The sequence below is a fragment of the Phyllobates terribilis genome, unplaced genomic scaffold, assembly GCF_046119375.1.
Source record: "Phyllobates terribilis strain yellow unplaced genomic scaffold, ASM4611937v1 Scaffold_1__5_contigs__length_1240528914, whole genome shotgun sequence".
NCBI lineage: Eukaryota > Metazoa > Chordata > Amphibia > Anura > Dendrobatidae > Phyllobates > Phyllobates terribilis.
The window spans coordinates 232,469,260-232,487,888 of record NW_027362761.1 but is presented as its reverse complement, the minus strand read 5'-3'; the positions used below and the strand labels follow the sequence as shown (position 1 = coordinate 232,487,888).

Here is an 18,629-nt window from a genome sequence, read left to right as displayed (position 1 = left end):
CAGCAAAAATGGAAAAGTGAAAAGAGTGGCACTTCCACAGGTAAAATAAAGGCACTATTTTATTTCTTTATACCATAAAACCCAACATACAAAGATAAAAACTGACACGTTTCCGGCATCCTAATCATAGCATAGCAAGGAAATGACAATGGCTGTGTTTAGCTTGAAACAGGACCAATCAGAAAAATGAAAATAACAACATGTGTAACTATCAGGTGAGCAACAACAAAATATGCAATGAAATACAAAAAAATATGTGTGTGTATATAGATCAACTGTCTATTACACCTGACACACCCGTGACAGAACCAGGCCTCTGATCTTACATGGATTTTGGGACCATAAAACTTGCAGACCACTAATCTAACCCAATTAAGGATTCACTCTCTAAGCTCAGTTTGTTTATTTAAATTTTCATGCCGTGTGTGTGTGTGTGTGTGTGTGTATATATTTGTGTTTCTTCATATATTTAGTTATACCATTCCTGAGGAAGAGACCTAAGATGTCTCGAAAGCTTGCCTTGTAACATCTATTTTATTTTTGTTAGCCATTAAAAGGTATCATATGCTGGCGGCCGCGGCGGCCATTTTGGGAATGTAAATTTCAATGTGACACAGAAATTACAAAGTCAGTATGTAAAATAGTAGGCAGATCACTGAAAGCACAGTGACCTGTCACAAGGCACAGATAGGAATACATAAATACATAATGAGAGCACCAGTGCACATGCATATCATTATGGCAGAACTGAAATTAAAGAATCACTGGACAGATATCATCAAAGGTATCATTTTACTCAGAATAATGGCGCCCACCTGACAGTGTATGTAGTTTACTAAGCACATTCCTGCTGACAGGTGTGCTTTAAAAGGTAATTTAACACTTCCTGTTCCTGCCCTGGCTGCTGCAGTGGTGAAGGAAATCAGCTACCGCAAACCCTGCCATTAAAGCGACTAATCCAGAGCCGCCGAGCCTGCCCGAGGTCCAGAATACCCACAGGAGCAGAGGCGGAAGTGACCGGCATGGACAGGTACTTGCTGCGGAGTGCAGGTACTGGAGATGGCCCAGGGAACCGTGGAGATGAATCACTCCATCAGGAGAGTGTCATGGTGCCTGTGGAGAAGACTCCCCGCCCCCCTAGGAGAGATGCTGCTGGAGAACAGAGAGGAGCACAGCAGGAAAGGGGAGAGGCAAACAACAGGCAAGAGAGACAGAGAGGAGATAAAAAGAAAGTCCTGGATGCAACACAGGAGGCTTATATAACAGCAGGAGAAAGCCTAACAGAGGGCACCATGGAAGACTATGAGGGAGATAACAATGTGGCCTTTAGTGCAGAGTGGGGGGAGGAGCAAACTCCTCATGCAGAGAATGCCTGGCAGGGAGAATGCCTGGCAGGGAGAACACAGCCAGAGCACTACTTATCAGCCTGGCTGAAGGAGGTACAGAGTATAGAATGACCAGCTCTGAGCTCAAAGGGAAACGCAGAGGCACTAGCCACAAGGCCAACATTGGGAACAAACCCCATGAGTGCATCATAGACTATGACAAAATGGCCAGCGAAGTTGCATCACGTATATCACAGAACATTAAACAGGTCATAACTAGTGATGAGCGAGCATGCTCGGTACTCGCCCGAGCATCTCAGTACTCGAGATGCTCAGAGCTCGCAGAGTACTTGCGCGATGCTCGGGCGGGAGCTCGGGTCCCCGTCCTGCATGTCTGGCGCTATTTAGAGCACCAATCATGCAGGGATTGTCTGCCACTCACTGTAATGCCACAGCCATGGTGGTTGTGGCATTACAGTGATTGCCCAAATCGATGGGAACAGTGCTCACAGTGAAACATGAAAAGCCGGCAATTCATCAATGGCATACACCGGTACCCGACAATTTAGAACACAAAGAATAGAGCATCACACATAGATTAGATAGATAGAAACATGTCAGTCACATATATAATAAGTACAGTGACAGTGTTGGTTACTGTACTTGTCATTTAGTGTTAAAATAAAGGATTTATTAAAAAAAAAATTGGCGTGGGGTTCCCCGTAATTTTAGTCTCTAGCAGAGGTTAAGCAGACGGCTGGGGCAGATGTTTGAAGCCTGGGAAGGGGGTAATACCCACGGAGCTTCCCAGGCTACTAATATCAGCCCCCAGCTGAATACCTAGCCTTTACTAGCTATTAAAATGGGGGACCCAAAAAAAAAAAAGACGTGGGGTCCCCCCCATTTTAATACCTAGCAAAGGCAAGGCAGACAGCTGGGGGCTGATATTAATAGCCCAGGAAGGGTGCCATGAATATTGGCCCCCTCCCAGGCTAGAAACACCAGTCGGCAGCCGCACCAGAAATGGCGCATCCATAGGCACTTAGCCTCGCTCTTCCCACTGCCCTGTAGCGGTGGCAGTGGGGTAATAGGGTTGGGGTTGATGTCAGCTTATAATGCCAGCTGACATCAAGCCCAGGTTAGTAATGGAGAGGCGTCTATAAGACACCCCCATTACTAAACCCATAGTCAAAGTTAAAAAAAACACAAACACCCAGAATAAAGTCCTTTAATTGAAATAAAGACACATTCCTTTAATGTTCTCAATTAAACCATACTTACCGTATTGCCCATTCCAGCTGAAGCCAATGTCTTCTGCAATAAAAGTAAAATAATAAACCAACCTCATCCTTACCTTTCCATGGTTCCCAGGACAGCTTCAGCTCTGCTACATTGACATGACAGGCTGGATCAAAGCAGAACGCTGCCATCCAGCTTGCCATGCCGCAGACACTGAGAAGTTCCTCAGTGAACCTCCTCAGTGTCTGGCTGTGACGGCATCCAGATGAGCCGAGTTCATGTCCAATGAACTCAGCTCACCTCAAGCACGTCACTGACAGCGTGGGAGAATTCTCCTGCGCTCAGTGCTTGAGCAGGAGAATTCTCCCACACTGGGATGGCATTGAGATGACAGGCTGGATCGCAGCTGAGCGCTGCCATCCAGCTTGTCATCCTTCAGAGACACTGCAGAGCGCAAGCATGCCTGCGCTCTGCAGTGTCTATGAAGGATGGCATGCTGGATGGCAGCGTTCAGCTGCGATCCAGCCTGTCATCTCAATGCCATCCCAGCGTGGGAGAATTCTCCTGCGCTCAGTGCTTGAGCAGGAGAATTCTCCCACGCTGGGATGGCATTCTGATGACAGGCTGGATAGCAGCTGAGCGCTGCCATCCAGCTTGTCATCCTTAAGAGACACTGCAGAGCACAAGCATGCCTGCGCTCTGCAGTGTCTATGAAGGATGGCATGCTGGATGGCAGCGCTCAGCTGCGATCCAGCCTGTCATCTCAATGCCATCCAGCTTGTCATCCTTCATAGACACTGCAGAGCGCAAGCATGCCTGCGCTCTGCAGTGTCTGAAGAATGACAAGCTGGATGGTAGCGCTCTGCTGAGATCCAGCGCTTCAGAGACACTGCAGGTAGCGCTTCAGAGACACTGCAGAGTGCAAGAATGCCTGCGCTCTGCAGTGTCTATGAAGGATGACAAGCTGGATGGCATTGAGATGACAAGCTGGATCGCAGCTGAGCGCTGCCATCCAGAATGCCATCCTTCATAGACACTGCAGAGCGCAGGCATGCTTGCGCTCTGCATCGTCTCTGAAGGATGACAAGCTGGATGGCAGCGCTCAGCTGCGATCCAGTCTGTCATCTCAATGCCATCCCAGCGTGGGAGAATTCTGCTGCGCCCAGCGCTTGAGCAGGAGAATTCTCCCACACTGTCAGTGACGTGCATGAGGTGAGCGGAGTTCATTGGACATGAACTCGGCTCATCTGGATGCCGTCACAGCCAGACACTGAGGAGCTTCTCAGTGTCTGCGGCATGGCAAGCTGGATGTCAGCTGGCATTATAAGCTGACATCAACCCCAACCCTATTACCCCACTGCCACCGCTACAGGGCAGTGGGAAGAGCGAGGCTAAGTGCCAGAATTGGCACATCCTATGGATGCGCCATTTCTGGGGCGGCTGACGGCTGGTGTTTCTAGCCTGAGAGGGGGCCAATATTCATGGTACCCTTCCTGGGCTATTAATATCAGCCCCCAGCTGTCTGCCTAGCCTTTGCTAGGTATTAAAATAGGGGGGACCCCACGTCATTTTTTTTTGGGGTCCCCCATTTTAATAGCTAGTAAAGGCTAGGTATTCAGCTGGGGGGCTGATATTAGTAGCCTGGGAAGCTCTGTGGGTATTACCCCCTTCCCAGGCTTCAAACATCAGCCCCAGCCGTCTGCTTAACCACTGCTAGAGACTAAAATTACGGGGAACCCCACACCAATTTTTTTTTAATAAATCCTTTATTTTAACACTAAATGACAAGTACAGTAACCAACACTATCACTGTACCTATTGTATATGTGACTGACATATTTCTATCTATCTATCTAATCTATGTGTGATGCTCTATTCTTTCTGTTCTAAATTGTCGGGTACCGATGATGAATTGCCGGCCGGCTTTTTTAAAGAGACAGGTGCATGAAAACACTATTATTTTTTTAATAAATCCTTTAACACTAAATGACAAGTACAGTAACCAACACTATCACTGTACTTATTATATATGTGACTGACATGTTTCTATCTATCTAATCTATGTGTGATGCTCTATTCTTTCTGTTCTAAATTGTCGGGTACCGGTGTATGCCGTTGCTGAATTGCCGGCCGGCTTTTTTTAAAGAGACGGGTGCATGAAAATCGGAGGGCACTAGTGTGTTCCAAGTGCCCTGCTATGTTTTTCATGTACCCTCCTATATGCCCTGCCTGCCTGTCTGCCTATATATTCTGCATGCCTGACATTTAATTGAGCATTGTTCCCATCGATTTGGTCAATTTTTGACCTTCTGCAGACCGCGGGGGGGGGGGGGGGGGCAGAAAAATGCCCGCGTTTCCCATAGACTTACATTGGGCTCGTTGCTCGGGTCGAGCACCCGAGTATTCTAATGTGCTCGACCCGAGCTTCGAGCACCCGAGCATTTTAGTGCTCGCTTATCACTAGTCATAACCTCAGCAATACAAGCCTCCCTGTCTAAGATGGAGGCAAGATTTGAGATGCAGGACAATAGGATGCAAGAGGCTGAACAGCGAATAGCAGACTCAGAGGATGTAATAAAGTCCATGTCAAATCAAATAAGGGCCCTGACTAACCTAACAGACACGCTCAGAACCAAGTTGGATGACCTGGAAAACCGCTCCAGGAGGAGCAATTTAAGAATAGTGGGCCTTCCAGAATCAGTAACGGCATGGCAGCTAGACAACATTTTTGAGGTCGAGCTACCCCAGGCACTAGGTATCAAACATAACTGTCGAGTAGAGAGAGCACACAGTGTGGGCCCCCTGAGAGATCAAGAGGGAATAAGAGGCAATATCAACTCGGATAAGAGACAAGTATCACATCCAAGACCCAGACAGGCCATTGCCAAATATCTGGATTATAAGCACAAGGAAGAGATTCTAAGAGCATTCAGAGAAAGGCTCCGCACACTATAAATCAACGGACACAAGATTTTGGTCTTTGGAGACTACTCGGCAGAGGTGACGAAGAAGAGAAAGGCATTTAGCAAGGTGTGCACGGCCCTATACCATAAAAAGATACCTTTTCAACTTCTATATCCCGCTACTCTGAAGATGAAGAGTCCACATGGTATCTTCAAGTTCTACACGGACCACATAGAAGCAGAAAGATTATACCTATCGGAGAGAGAAAAAACCGGGGAAACACCGAGAAGAGGGAATGAGGTCAGCCCAAGAGAGTCAAAGAACAGATCCCAGGCCGAGAGAGGTGCAGACGGAGACAGGCCTGAGGAACAAAGATCACCAGTAGGAGCTCGCAAGATATCAAGTAGAGGTCCCTGAAAAAGACTCGGGAAAGATAAAGAAATTGCTACGTGTTGACCAAGCTTCAACAGCAGGAAAAGATCTGGACGAAACATAATATAATATAATATAATATATATATATATATATATATATATATATATATACATACACACACATATATACACATATATACACACACACACACATATATATATATATATATACACACTGCTCAAAAAAATAAAGGGAACACTCAAATAACACATCCTAGATCTGAATGAATGAAATATTCTCATTGAATACTTTGTTCTGTACAAAGTTGAATGAGCTGACAACAAAATCACACACAAATCATCAATGGAAATCAAATTTATTAACCAATGGAGGCCTGGATTTGGAGTCACACCCAAAATTAAAGTGGAAAAACACAGTACAGGCTGATCCAACTTTGATGTAATGTCCTTAAAACAAGTCAAAATGAGGCTCAGTATTGTGTGTGGCCTCCACGTGCCTGTATGGCCTCCCTACAACGACTGGGCATGCTCCTGATGAGGTTGCGGATGGTTTCCTGTGGGATCTCCTCCCAGACCTGGACTAAAGCATCCGCTAACTCCGGGACAGTCTGTGGTGCAACGTGATGGTGGATGGAGCAAGACATGATGTCCCAGATGTGCTCAATCGGATTCAGGTCTGGGGAACGGGAGTGCCAGTCCATAGTTTCAATGCCTTCATCTTGCAGGAACTGCTGACACACTCCAGCCACATGAGGTCTGGCATTGTCCTGCATTAGGAGGAACCCAGGGCCAACCACACCAGCTTATGGTCTCACAAGGGGTCTGAGGATCTCATCTCGGTACCTAATGGTAGTCAGGCTACCTCTGGCGAGAACATGGAGGGCTGTGCGACCCTCCAAAGAAATGCCACCCCACACCATTACTGACCCACTGCCAAACTGGTCATGCTGAAGGATGTTGCAGGCAGCAGATCGCTCTCCATGGTGTCTCCAGACTCTGTCATGTCTGTCACATGTGCTCAGTGTGAACCTGCTTTCATCTGTGAAGAGCACAGGGCGCCAGTGGCGACTTTGCCAATCCTGTTGTTCTGTGGCAAATGCCAAGCGTCCTGCACGGTGTTGGGCTGTGAGCACAACCCTCATCTGTGGACGTCGGGCCCTCATACCACCCTCATGGAATCGGTTTCTAACCATTTGTGAAGACACATGCACATTTGTGGCTTGCTGAAGGTCATTTTGCAGGGCTCTGGCAGTGCTCCTCCTGTTCCTCCTTGCACAAAGGCAGAGGTAGCGGTCCTGCTGCTGGGTTGTTGCCCTCCTACGGCCCCCTCCACGTCTCCTGGTGTACTGGCCTGTCTCCTGGTAGCGCCTCCAGCCTCTAGACACTAGGCCGACAGACACAGCAAACCTTCTTGCCACAGCTCGCATTGATGTGCCATCCTGGATGAGCTGCACTACCTGAGCAACTTCTGTGGGTTGTAGAGTCCGTCTCATGCTACCACAAGTGTGAAAGCACAACCAACATTCAAAAGTGACCAAAACATCAGCCAGAAAGCATTGGTAGTGAGATGTGGTCTGTGGTCCCCACCTGCAGAACCACTCCTTTATTGAGGGTGTCTTGATAATTGTCAATAATTTCCAGCTATTGTCTATTCCACTTGTACAACAGCATGTGAAATTGATTGTCAATCAGTATTGCTTCCTAAGTGGACAGTTTGATTTCACAGAAGTTTGATATACTTGGAGTTATATCCTGTTGTTTAAGTGTTCCCTTTATTTTTTTGAGCAGTGTATAGGTGTATATATACATATATATATATATATATATATATATATTTATATATATATTTATTTCTCTTCTCTCTTTTCGCTGGACAAATCTCGAGAGAGGTCGTATTACCTTTTCTTTCTGAAATTAAAAATTTAAGAGATTGGTAGGGGGAGGAAGAGGAGGGGGCTGAAGAGGGTAGAGCTTGGGGAAAGATACAAGAATAAGAATGAAGGGTTTATGGGATGCAAGTAGTGTGGCCGGAATGATGGAAGTCACAAAAAGATATGTAAAATATTATAGCTATGTTTATGGGGAAGTTGTTCATATATTTGGAGGAGGGGAGGGAGGGATAAATTGCAGCGCTATAACCAACCAAAGATCAGACATTAGGCTTGTAAAACTCTCGCAGAAATTTCAGGATAAGAACAACATACCACTAGACTATGGTTAAGATCGTATCATGGAACGTTAAAGGACTCAAGTCCACGGGAAAGAGAGCAATGGTCCTGAGACACTTGAAGAAACTAAGAACGGACATAGCCTTACTGCAGGAATCACACTTGGGGAGAGAAGACTTTTTCAGGATGCAGAAAACATGGGTGGGTCCGATCTCCAGCACAAGGGAGGAAAGCCGGCACATTGATACTTATGAGCAAACACTTTAATCATTCTCTTATTCTACAGAAGATGACTCGGAGGGAAGGTGGCAACATTTAGTGATAACAGGGCCATGAGGTACTCTGAGCATACATAACGTATATGCACCTAACACAAAACAAGAGGAATTTTTTAGACAATTCAAAACAAACATTGCTAAAGATAATGAAACACACATAATAGTCGGAGGGGACTTTAATGGGGTTCCTAACCACAGGGAAGACAGGAAACAAAAACCAGGAAAGACTTTAATGATAGGGGAGAATGACAGACATAAAGACACGCCATGGGAGGGTTCGGGTCTAAAAGACGTATGGAGGTTACAACATCCAAGTGAGCGGGAATTTACCCACTACTCACATCCACATGATAGTTGGTCGCGTATCGACCAAATCTGGTTGAGTGACCCCCTGATTCCTAGAGCATATCAAAGTGTGACTGAAGACCTTGTGATATCTGACCACAGTCCAATCAGCGTTAAGATACAGGATAGATGTCAAAGAGGGACAGACATCTTGTGGCAGTTTCCGACGTTTTTACTTAGAGAGGAGAATTTTCACAGGATACTGAAGGAATGGTGGGTGGAGTTTGCAGTAAATAACAAAGAACATGAATTAAATGTCCAACTATACTGGGAAACAGCTAAAGCAATTTTGAGAGGGCGCCTAGTGGGATATCAGTCCACGTTCAAAAGAAGAACAACTGAGCAATATACTAAGACCAGTGGACTTTTGAGGGAAGCATACACAGCATTTTTGGAGGACCACTCTACCTTGACAAAAGAGAGATGGATAGCAGCAAAAAAAAGAATTTTAGCTTTGGGCGGAGAGAAAAGAACAAATGACACGAGCACAACAAGAGGTAGATCTAAATAGGTTCGGTGGCAGGGCAGGGAAAATGCTAGCTAACCTGGCAAGGGGACATAGACCCCTGACATTAATCCCTAGCCTGAATAAGAGAACAGGAGGCACCACCTCAGATCCTGGGGAGATAAGCAAGATTCTGGGCGATTACTATAGAAATCTATATGATACAAAACAAGAGAAAGGGGGAGGGGGAGGGGAATGGTTAAAGAAGACTCACATGCAAAGTTTTACTCAACAGAAACTAGAGCTTTTGAATGCAGAGATCTCGGTGGAAGAGGTTAAGACGGCGATTGGAGGATTGAGAAATGGCAAGGCCCCGGGACCTGATGGGTTTGTAGGAGAATTTTATAAGGCTCTAGGAGAACAAGTATCGCCGGTGCTGACGGCTTGATTTAATGCAATAGTGGGAGGAGAGGCGTTACCTCAGTATGCCAATTTGGCCTACATCAAATTACTGCCAAAAAATGCCAAAGACTTAGGTGACCCCTCCAATTACCGACCGATATCGCTTATTAACCAAGACCTAAAAATGCTGTCAAAGATCATGGCTTTGCCTAGAATAATTACGCCCCACGAAGTCGGCTTCGTGAAGGGACGGTCCGCCGTAACGAATATTAGAAAGGCCATGTTGATTATGGATGTGGTGAGAAGGGGACAGATAGGGGATCTTCCAACCATGGTCACACTAGATGCTGAAAAAGCATTTGACAACATACAGTGGCCATGGCTGGAACAGGTACTGGATGGAATAGGTTTGAGAGGTGCAATGCACACCTTCATTCAGGGTCTCTACTCCAACCCCCAGGTGAGAATATATACACCGGGGTTTCTATCGGCCATCTTCCCTCTGAAGAAAGGGAAGCGTCAGGGATGTCCGCTATCGCCTCTGCTATTCAACCTGGCTATAGAACCGCTATCGAGAGTTCTAAATGGTGGGGACAGTTTTGAAGGTATACCGATAGGGGGTAGGGAAATAAAGTCGGCACTGTTTGCCGACGATATTATCTTATTCATGAAAGATCCAAGACAAGATCTAGGGAATACGCTATCTTTGATAGAGAAATTTGGAGATTTTGCAGGTTTTAAAATTAATAAAAAGAAATGCGAAATTTTACTACTTAATGATGAAGGGAAAAAGGAGAGGCGAGCCGACATGTGTGGGATCCCAATAGCGAAAACATCTATTAAATATCTAGGGGTTCATCTGGGCCGCACTGCAGATACAGTATACAACCTAAACTATTCGCCTCTAATATCCAAAATGAAGAAGCAATTGCAGGGCTGGAGTGGTCTGCCACTACCCTTGTTAGCAAGAAATCACTTAATTAAAATGACGTGCTTTCCAAGATTGCTATACCCCTTCCAGACAATTCCTTTACTGCTTAAACGCAAAGATATTCGTAGATTAGATAAAGCATTCTCATCTTTCTTGTGGAAGGGAAAAAAAGTTAGGATAAGTTTGAACACTCTAATGCAAGCTCCTGAGCGGGGAGGACTAAACACTCCTAATGTCAGAGCATACAATTTAGCTTGCCTCACCAGACACGTAATAGATTGGCTTAGGGGATCGGATAGACATTCGGATATTAAACTAGAGGCGAATTTTGTAGTCCTTGGGCCCTGGCCTCACTGCTACATTCCCCTATGTCATGTATTGGCCCGAAAATTAGAAACTCCATAATATGTCGCGACACGCTGTTAACTTTGAAAGCGGTACGGAAAAAGATCGGGCTTTCGTGGAAAGTGTCTAAATACTTGGAACCTTGGGCATATCCAAATTTTAAGATGGGAAAGGAAAATAAACTCTTTAAGGAATGGAAGGAAAAAGGGGTGAGACGGATGAAAGATATTATGCATGTGACAGAAAAGAGATGGATGACTGAGAAGGAAGTGGTGGAACGATTTAATCTCAGTCCCTTTCAAAGTATACAATACTCACAGCTTAAAGGCTGGATTATGAAAGATTTGTGTTCGATTGAGAGGGAATTATGTAAAAATGTTATAGACAAATTACTAGAGGGTGATCTCTATGCTCTGAATGTATAAAGAATCTACGGCACGTTGAGAGAAACTCTATCCCCGACAGGCGAGCAAACAATTTTCAAGGGCTGGGCGAAACAGCTTAATGACCCGGACATAGCTGATAAGATCCTACAAGGATGGGTAACAATGAAAAAAAACGTGATTAATGAGGCATGGAGAGATACCCAATTTAGGATTATTCATAGGGCCATTTATGGGTTCAATGTCCTGATTCGGGTGGGGAGGGTGAGGGGGGGTGGAATCCGACGGAGGCCCTGCCCGAAATGTCAAGAAGATAATACTGACATGTTTCACGGGTTATGGAGATGTAAAACAATTCAAATTTTTTGGAAGAGTATTAGGAGTCTGGTTAAGAGGATCTGGGGGGGAAATTGGGCATTAGATCCATACTTCTGGATTTTTCAATACTTCTGGATTTTTTTTTTCAACAAAAAACAGTGGTAACATAATTATGGTTATTTCTTTAAAAAAAAAATAAGAAAAAAATTCCAATAAAAAAAGTTGTAATTAATTTTAATGCCTTTTTTAATTGATTCAATAAAAAAGAAATTAAAAAAGCATACCTGCTGCTCATCCTCTCCATCTTCAGTTTCATCTTGACATGCAGTCTGCAAGTACAGAAAAAATAATAAAATTTCGATCTGAAGGTAGTGGGCTGGAAGGCTTTCTTCCCATTCTCAGAAGAGTTGAACCTATTGAATGTGACATCATCGGATGCCAAATATCTGGTGGGTCAGTTGCCCATTTTACCAATTGGTTTGGCACCATTTGATGAGATTTTTTAATATACATATTCTTACATTGTTTAGATACTGGTATTGACATTGCATACCTTGCTCTGTAGCAATGCTTTGATGACACTGCATATATTCAAAAGCTGCTCAGGTCCTGAAATGCAAGGTTTCTTTACATCTTTAAGTACATTGTTTAAAGATTCTAGGATGGTCATCACCACTTCACGTTCTTTATCTTGCATTGCACCCTGTACATAGGTAGGGATGACAATTCCCAAAAGGTGAAGGAGAGCTGTTGGAAAAGATATAGATGAGTAGACAACAGCTAAATGAAAATGAAGAAAGTTCTATGTAGACAGTTTTCCAACTTATCTCAATGTCACCAAATAATTTCATACATAATCAGCTAATATAGGCTAATATTGTGTACAGTAGGTTCCCACACTACTGCAGTAAGTCGGGTCACTTGCATAACCTCCCCGTATAAATACTTAAAGGGGTGGTCCGAAGGCAAATTAATGTTACTACTAACTCCCTATCTATTCAATCCCATAATCTAAACTATTTCCTAATATATTTGCTTTAAAAATTGCCTACCGTTTCCTAACTACACAGTCTAATAGCTAGTGTATTTTTTTTCTATTTCTGGTCTGATGTTGATTAATTTGAGTACCACAAGTGCATCCTGGGATACTCAAAGCATCATCGGGGGGGGGAGGGGTAGGGGGTAGGGGGTAGAGTGTGTGGTCACTGTCACACCTTCTGCCCCCTCCCTGAAAGGAAGCGTCATCAGCTCGTTTCAGGGGCTGTGCTGTCCTGTCTGTGAGCAGCACTATCTGCGCTGTCTCCCATGTGCATAGTGTCCGCTCTTAGAAATAGTAATAAGCTGGTAAAAGCACGGTGTCACTATATCCAGCAAAGAAAAGACACGTCACTTGCAGGGGTGACACTGGTCTCCTGCACACCAGGTATTAGTGACACAGCTCTGCCGACAACAGAGCAGATACTGTGCACAGGAGACAGCGCAAGGACAGCACTGGGCACAACAGGAGACAGCGCAGAAACCCCACAGCCCCTGAAACGAGTGTCACTGATGAGTCTTCATTTCAGGGAGGGGGCAGATCCCCAGATGACACTTCGTTTGAGTATCCCAGCATTCCCTGGCTTGACAGGAAACAGAAAAAAAATACAATAGTCAGATTAGTTAGGGAATTTTTAAAGCAAGTATATTAGAAAATAGCTTAGATTATGGGACTAAATAGATAGGAAGTTAGGAGCAAAATTACTTTGCCTTCGGACCACCAATAATAGGTATTATTTTGTTAATTGATTTTTAGTTACTGTAAAATATTTTTTTTGTCATGTTCATTGGGGGACACAGACACAGACAATGGTTACAGCTACAGCCAAAAGTGAGCAGACACTAGCCAGTTGAGTGTTTCCTCCTCCCACCAGCTATACCGCTCCTGCAGGCACCCAGTTTAATTAGTTTGTAGCTAGCAATAGTAAAAGACAAAGAACCCCTGACCAATACTACCAGTAAGAGCAACAGAATATCATCAGCCGTTAGAAACCAGGACTCTCCACCAAATTTTTCATGTTGAACTAGACACACCATGTAATAGTGGCTGCAGAGCAGAATAGAAAGTTTTAGATAGACAAGGTGCGTGGTAGTACACGGGCATGCCGCCTTGTGATAGGGCTGTTCATGCAGACATAGGGACAGTGAGAACACACGAATTCTATGCAGATGGGTTGGAGTGGTAGTCCGGCTTTTGTCATTTTGTTATGTCTCAGCTTTTAAGGTAATCTATTCTGGTTTTATACATATTTATGATGTATTTGTAATAGCACTTGCACTTTATTTGTACATTACTGCTTATTATACTGCCACTTGCTGGGTAAAACTGTTGCATGTTTCTAAATTTAATTACCATATTTTTTCTAATCATGTCATTTTGCTGTGACCACTGCTCTTGTTGCTTTAATGTTTTTTTAATTAAGTCCAATTGCATTTCTCTACTAATGTACACCAATAAAACTATATTGTTTTCTCATATTCACTTTTCACTGTGTTCCAAATTATTATGCAAATTAAAGGATTTAAGTGTCAAAGATGTATTTTTTTGTTTTTCAAATAAACTCTTGGATGGTATTGCATCTCAGGGTCTTTAGATCACTGATATCAATATCAGACACCTATGATAATTAGTTTGCCAGGTGAGTCCAATTAAAGAAAAACTACTTAAGCAGGCCGTTCCACATTAAGCAGGCGACATGTTTCAAACAATATGGGAAAGAAAAAGGATCTCTTTTTGCTGTAAAGTGTCAAACAGTGCAAAGCCTTGGACAAAGTATGAAAACATTCGATATTTCACGAAAACTTGAGTGATTACCGTACTGTGAAGAGATTTGTGGCTGATACAGAGCACAGACAGGTTAATGCAGATAAAGGCATAATGAGGAAGGTTTTTACCAGACAAATTAATAGGATTTAGAGAGCAGCTGCTAAAATACCATTAAAAAGCAGCAAACAGGTATTTGAAGCATATTAAACCTACTTGAACAATGGAGCAATCAGCTGTAATAAAAACAATACTTTATTTTATTGAATAGACATACATATACATACATTAAAAACAAAAACAAAGGGTGAATATACAAGCAGTTAGGTGCACTAACACATCAGCAGCTGGAGGAAAGACATATACATCAGCTCAATAGCCACCTCATAACCCCCATAAGTGTTAGATAAACCAATCAATCAAAAGTAAATAATATATTCACCCTGCAAATACATATCTGATACCAAACCACTACCAAGAAAAATGTAACAAACCCACACAGGATGTGTGAGAAAAAATTATGAAATGCTCAGAAGCTATATGTAGTATGGGGCAAATGCAACTAAAAATATAGTTGTATGTATGGTCAAATGATGGCCAAACAATTAAAAGTAAAGTAAGTTAACAATTAACCTGAGCATGTGATATAGGTAACATAACACAATCAAGATAGTGGGAAGAGATAACCTCAGTATATAATAATGATATATAAAATGACCAGAAAATGCAGGATAAACATGAAATGTCTATATAAAGGACACAAGGGGGAGCATACCAATGTGGAGGTGAACCCAGGACCACCCCTAACGCGTGTTTTGCATCAGCTTCCTCTGAGAAGTATTTGAAGCAGCTAGTACCTCTACAGTCCCACGAACCTCATGGTATAGGTTTCAGAGGCTTTCAGTTGTGCATTAACCTACTATTCAGCCACCCCTAAACAGTGTTCACAAGCAGAAACGGTTCCAGTGAGCCCAGACACCCAGACTAATTTTAAAAGTCTTGTTTTACCGATGAGTGCCATGCAACCCTGGATGGTCCAGATGGATGGAGTAGTGGATGGCCACCATGTCACAACAAGGCTGCGACGTTAGCAAGGTAGTGGCGGAATCATGTTTTGGGCCAGAATCATGGGGAGAGAGCTGGTAGGCCCCTTTAGGGTCTCTGAAGGTGGAAAAATGACCTCGGCAAAGTATAGAGTTTCTGCCGGACCACTTTTGTCTATGGTACAAAAAGAAGAACTGTGCTATCCATAGCAAAATCATCATCATACATGACAATGAACCATCTCATGCTGTAAAGAATACCGCAGTCATAGACTGCTATGGACATAAAAGGAGAGAAACTCATGGTGTTGCCGCTATAATCCCCTGACGTCAGTCTTGAGACCCGTTAGACTACATTCCCACAATGAGCATTTATTTAATGAGTTTTGAACGGTGCAGAATTTCTATTTAAATTAGGTTATTTGCGTTTTTTTTTTCATTACATGAGATTTTATCATGTTTTCAAAGTAGCGTTCTTTCTGTCTCTTTTTGGTGTGTCACGCTTTAACCCCCTTAACGACCTTGGACGTATGAGTACGTCCAAAATAGCACCCCCCTCTTTGGTGTGGCCTCTTGGCCTGTCGAGATGTTTTTGATTGAAAAAGCTGCAAATTCAGCAAATCACAATTTTCCGCTATTTACAGCCTATAAAATGTTTGAAAACTCTGTTGTGCATAATAATTTGGAACAGTGCATTTTGAGGTTTTTTTTTAGCTTTGAAAAAAAATGCTGTTATCATTGGGAAGTTTGTCCAATAAAATTTGTTTTATACTCCAACGGTTGATGATTTCAACATCATACGGACTCATTTGCATCAACCATTTAGGAAACTTGGAGAAAAACAGCATCTGCATAATTATTTGGAACGCAGTGTATGAGTGTTTAAAATGATAATAGACCAGCAACACAAAAATATAAAGTTTCTATGCAGGTGACGCTCTTGAGAGTAGAACATACACATTTTAAACAGATGCCCTGCTGGGCAGAACATGCAAGATCTATACGGGAATTGCCCTACTGGGCAAAACATAGAGGTTCTATGAAGATATCGACCGTGTGTACAGAATATAATATTTATTTGGCATAAAGATGCTACCCTGGTAAATAAAACATGAAGATTCTATAAAGATTTGTCAATGAGCGCAGGGCATACAGATTCTTCATACCACTTCACCACCTGGCTGCTTCACTTCCTTTCCACTGACCTCCCCACTATTATAATGGGTGACTTCAACATCCCCATCGACACTTCCCACTCATCTGTCTCTAAGCTCCTATCCCTCACTTCCTCCTTCGACCTTGCTCAATGGTCTTCTGCAGCCACTCAAAGATGGCCACACACTGGACCTAATATTCACCCGCCTCTGTTCCCTATCTAACCTCTCTAACTCTCCTCTCCCTCAGATCACAACCTACTTACATTCTCTGCCCTCTCCTCTCCAGGTCCACCATCCCCACTTCAAAAACTTGCACACCCTTGCAGAAACCTCAAACACCTTGACCTACACTCACTCTCTGAATCCCTCCTCCCTCTTACAGACAAATTCCTTACACAATGCAGATGTTTCTGCTGCTTTATATAATACCACAACTGCCGCAGCTCTCAACTCAGTCGCCCCTCTCACACATACCAAAGCTTGCACAATCAACAGGCAACCCTGGCACACCAACCTTACTAAAGAACTGCGACGGGCCTCCAGGGTTGCCGAGCGGAAATGGAAAAGGTCCCACTCCATCGAGCACTTCATCGCATTCAAACAATCCCTCACTATTTTCAAGTCCACACTCACTGCAGCAAAATAAACCTACTTCTCATCTCTCATATTCTCCCTGTCTCACAACCCTAAACAGTTATTCAACACCTTCAATTCTCTCCTCCGTCCCCCAGCAGAAGACTTTGCCTCATTCTTCAAGCAGAGGATTGACACCATCAGACAAAACTTTTCCCTAAAGTCCCCACAGCCCCTCCTCATATCTACTCAACCTTCCTCCTTCAAACCCCACTTCTCCACCATTACAGAAGACCAAGTCTCTTCTTTACTCTCCAAGTCACACCTCACCACCTGCAAACTTGATCCAATCACGTTCCACCTCATTCCTAACCTTACCACAGTCTTCATCCCAACCCTATCCCACCTCTTCAACCTGTCACAAACATGATGGTGTCTTCCCTTCATGTTTCAAACACGCCTCAATCACACCCATCCTCAAAAAGCCCTCCCTTGACCCATCCTCTCTGATCAGCTACCGCCCCATATCACTTCTCCCCTATGCCTCAAAACTACTGGAATAACTCTACTGGAATAGCTCGCTGCCTCGGGGTAACTCTGGACTCTGACCTCTCCTTCAAACCACACATCCAAGCCCTTTAAACTTCCTGCCGACTCCAATTCAAAAACATCTCCCGCATCCGCGCATTCCTCAGCACAGACTCTGCAAAAACACTAGTGCATGCCCTCATCATCTCCCGCCTCGACTACTGCAACCTCCTGATCTGTGGCCTCCCTTTTCAACACTCTCGACCCCCTCCAATCTATCCTAAACTCAGCTGCCCGACTAATCCACCTGTCCCCCCACTATTCCCCGGCCTCTCCCCTCTGTCAATCCCTTCACTGGCTCCCCATTGCCAAGAGAATTCAGTTCAAAACCCTAACACTGGCATACAAATCCATCCACAACCGGTCTCCTCCATACAACTGACCTAGTCTCCCGGTACATACCTGCACGTAACCTTCGATCCTCACAAGATCTACTGCTCTACTCCCCTCTTCCCACAATCGCATACAAGATTTCTCCCGTGCTTCCTCCCTACTCTGGAACTCTCTACCCCAACATATCAGACTCTCGCCTACCATGAAAACCTTCAAAAGAAACCTGAAGACCAACCTCTTCTGGCAAGCCTACAACCTGCAGTAACCACCGCTCCACAACATTGCTGCACGACCAGCTCTACCCTCACCCATTCCTCGTAGATTGTGAGCCCTCGCGGGCAGGGTCCGCTCTCCTCCTGTACCAGTTGCTGACTCATTTTGTTAAGATTATTGTAAGTGTTTTTGCTATGTATACCCCTTTTTCACATGTAAAGCGCCATGGAATAAATGGCGCTATAATAATAATTCTATGCAGATGTCATATTGGAGGACATATGCAGCTGTTGTCCTGGTGGGAGTAACATAACGAATATATGCAAATTTTCCTTGGTGGGCAGACATCTAGATTCTATGTGGATGCCGTCTTGGTGGGCAGACATACCCTATCAACGCAGATGTTGCCTTGATAAGCATAATACATGGCTATGACCAGATGCA

The 18,629-nt window shown here is 44.0% G+C and overlaps 1 protein-coding gene across 1 annotated transcript in view; it reads right to left on the bottom strand.

The window, feature by feature from the left end:
• IPO4 (importin 4) overlaps positions 1-18,629 on the bottom strand; it is a 200,623-nt gene that overhangs the window by 60,291 nt on the left and 121,703 nt on the right. The window contains exons 23-24 of the mRNA XM_073671034.1: positions 12,032-12,225; positions 11,763-11,807 (exon numbers count right to left, since the gene is read on the bottom strand). Of these exons, the coding sequence (XP_073527135.1) occupies positions 11,763-11,807; positions 12,032-12,225 (239 nt within the window). The remainder of the gene's footprint in view (positions 1-11,762; positions 11,808-12,031; positions 12,226-18,629) is intronic.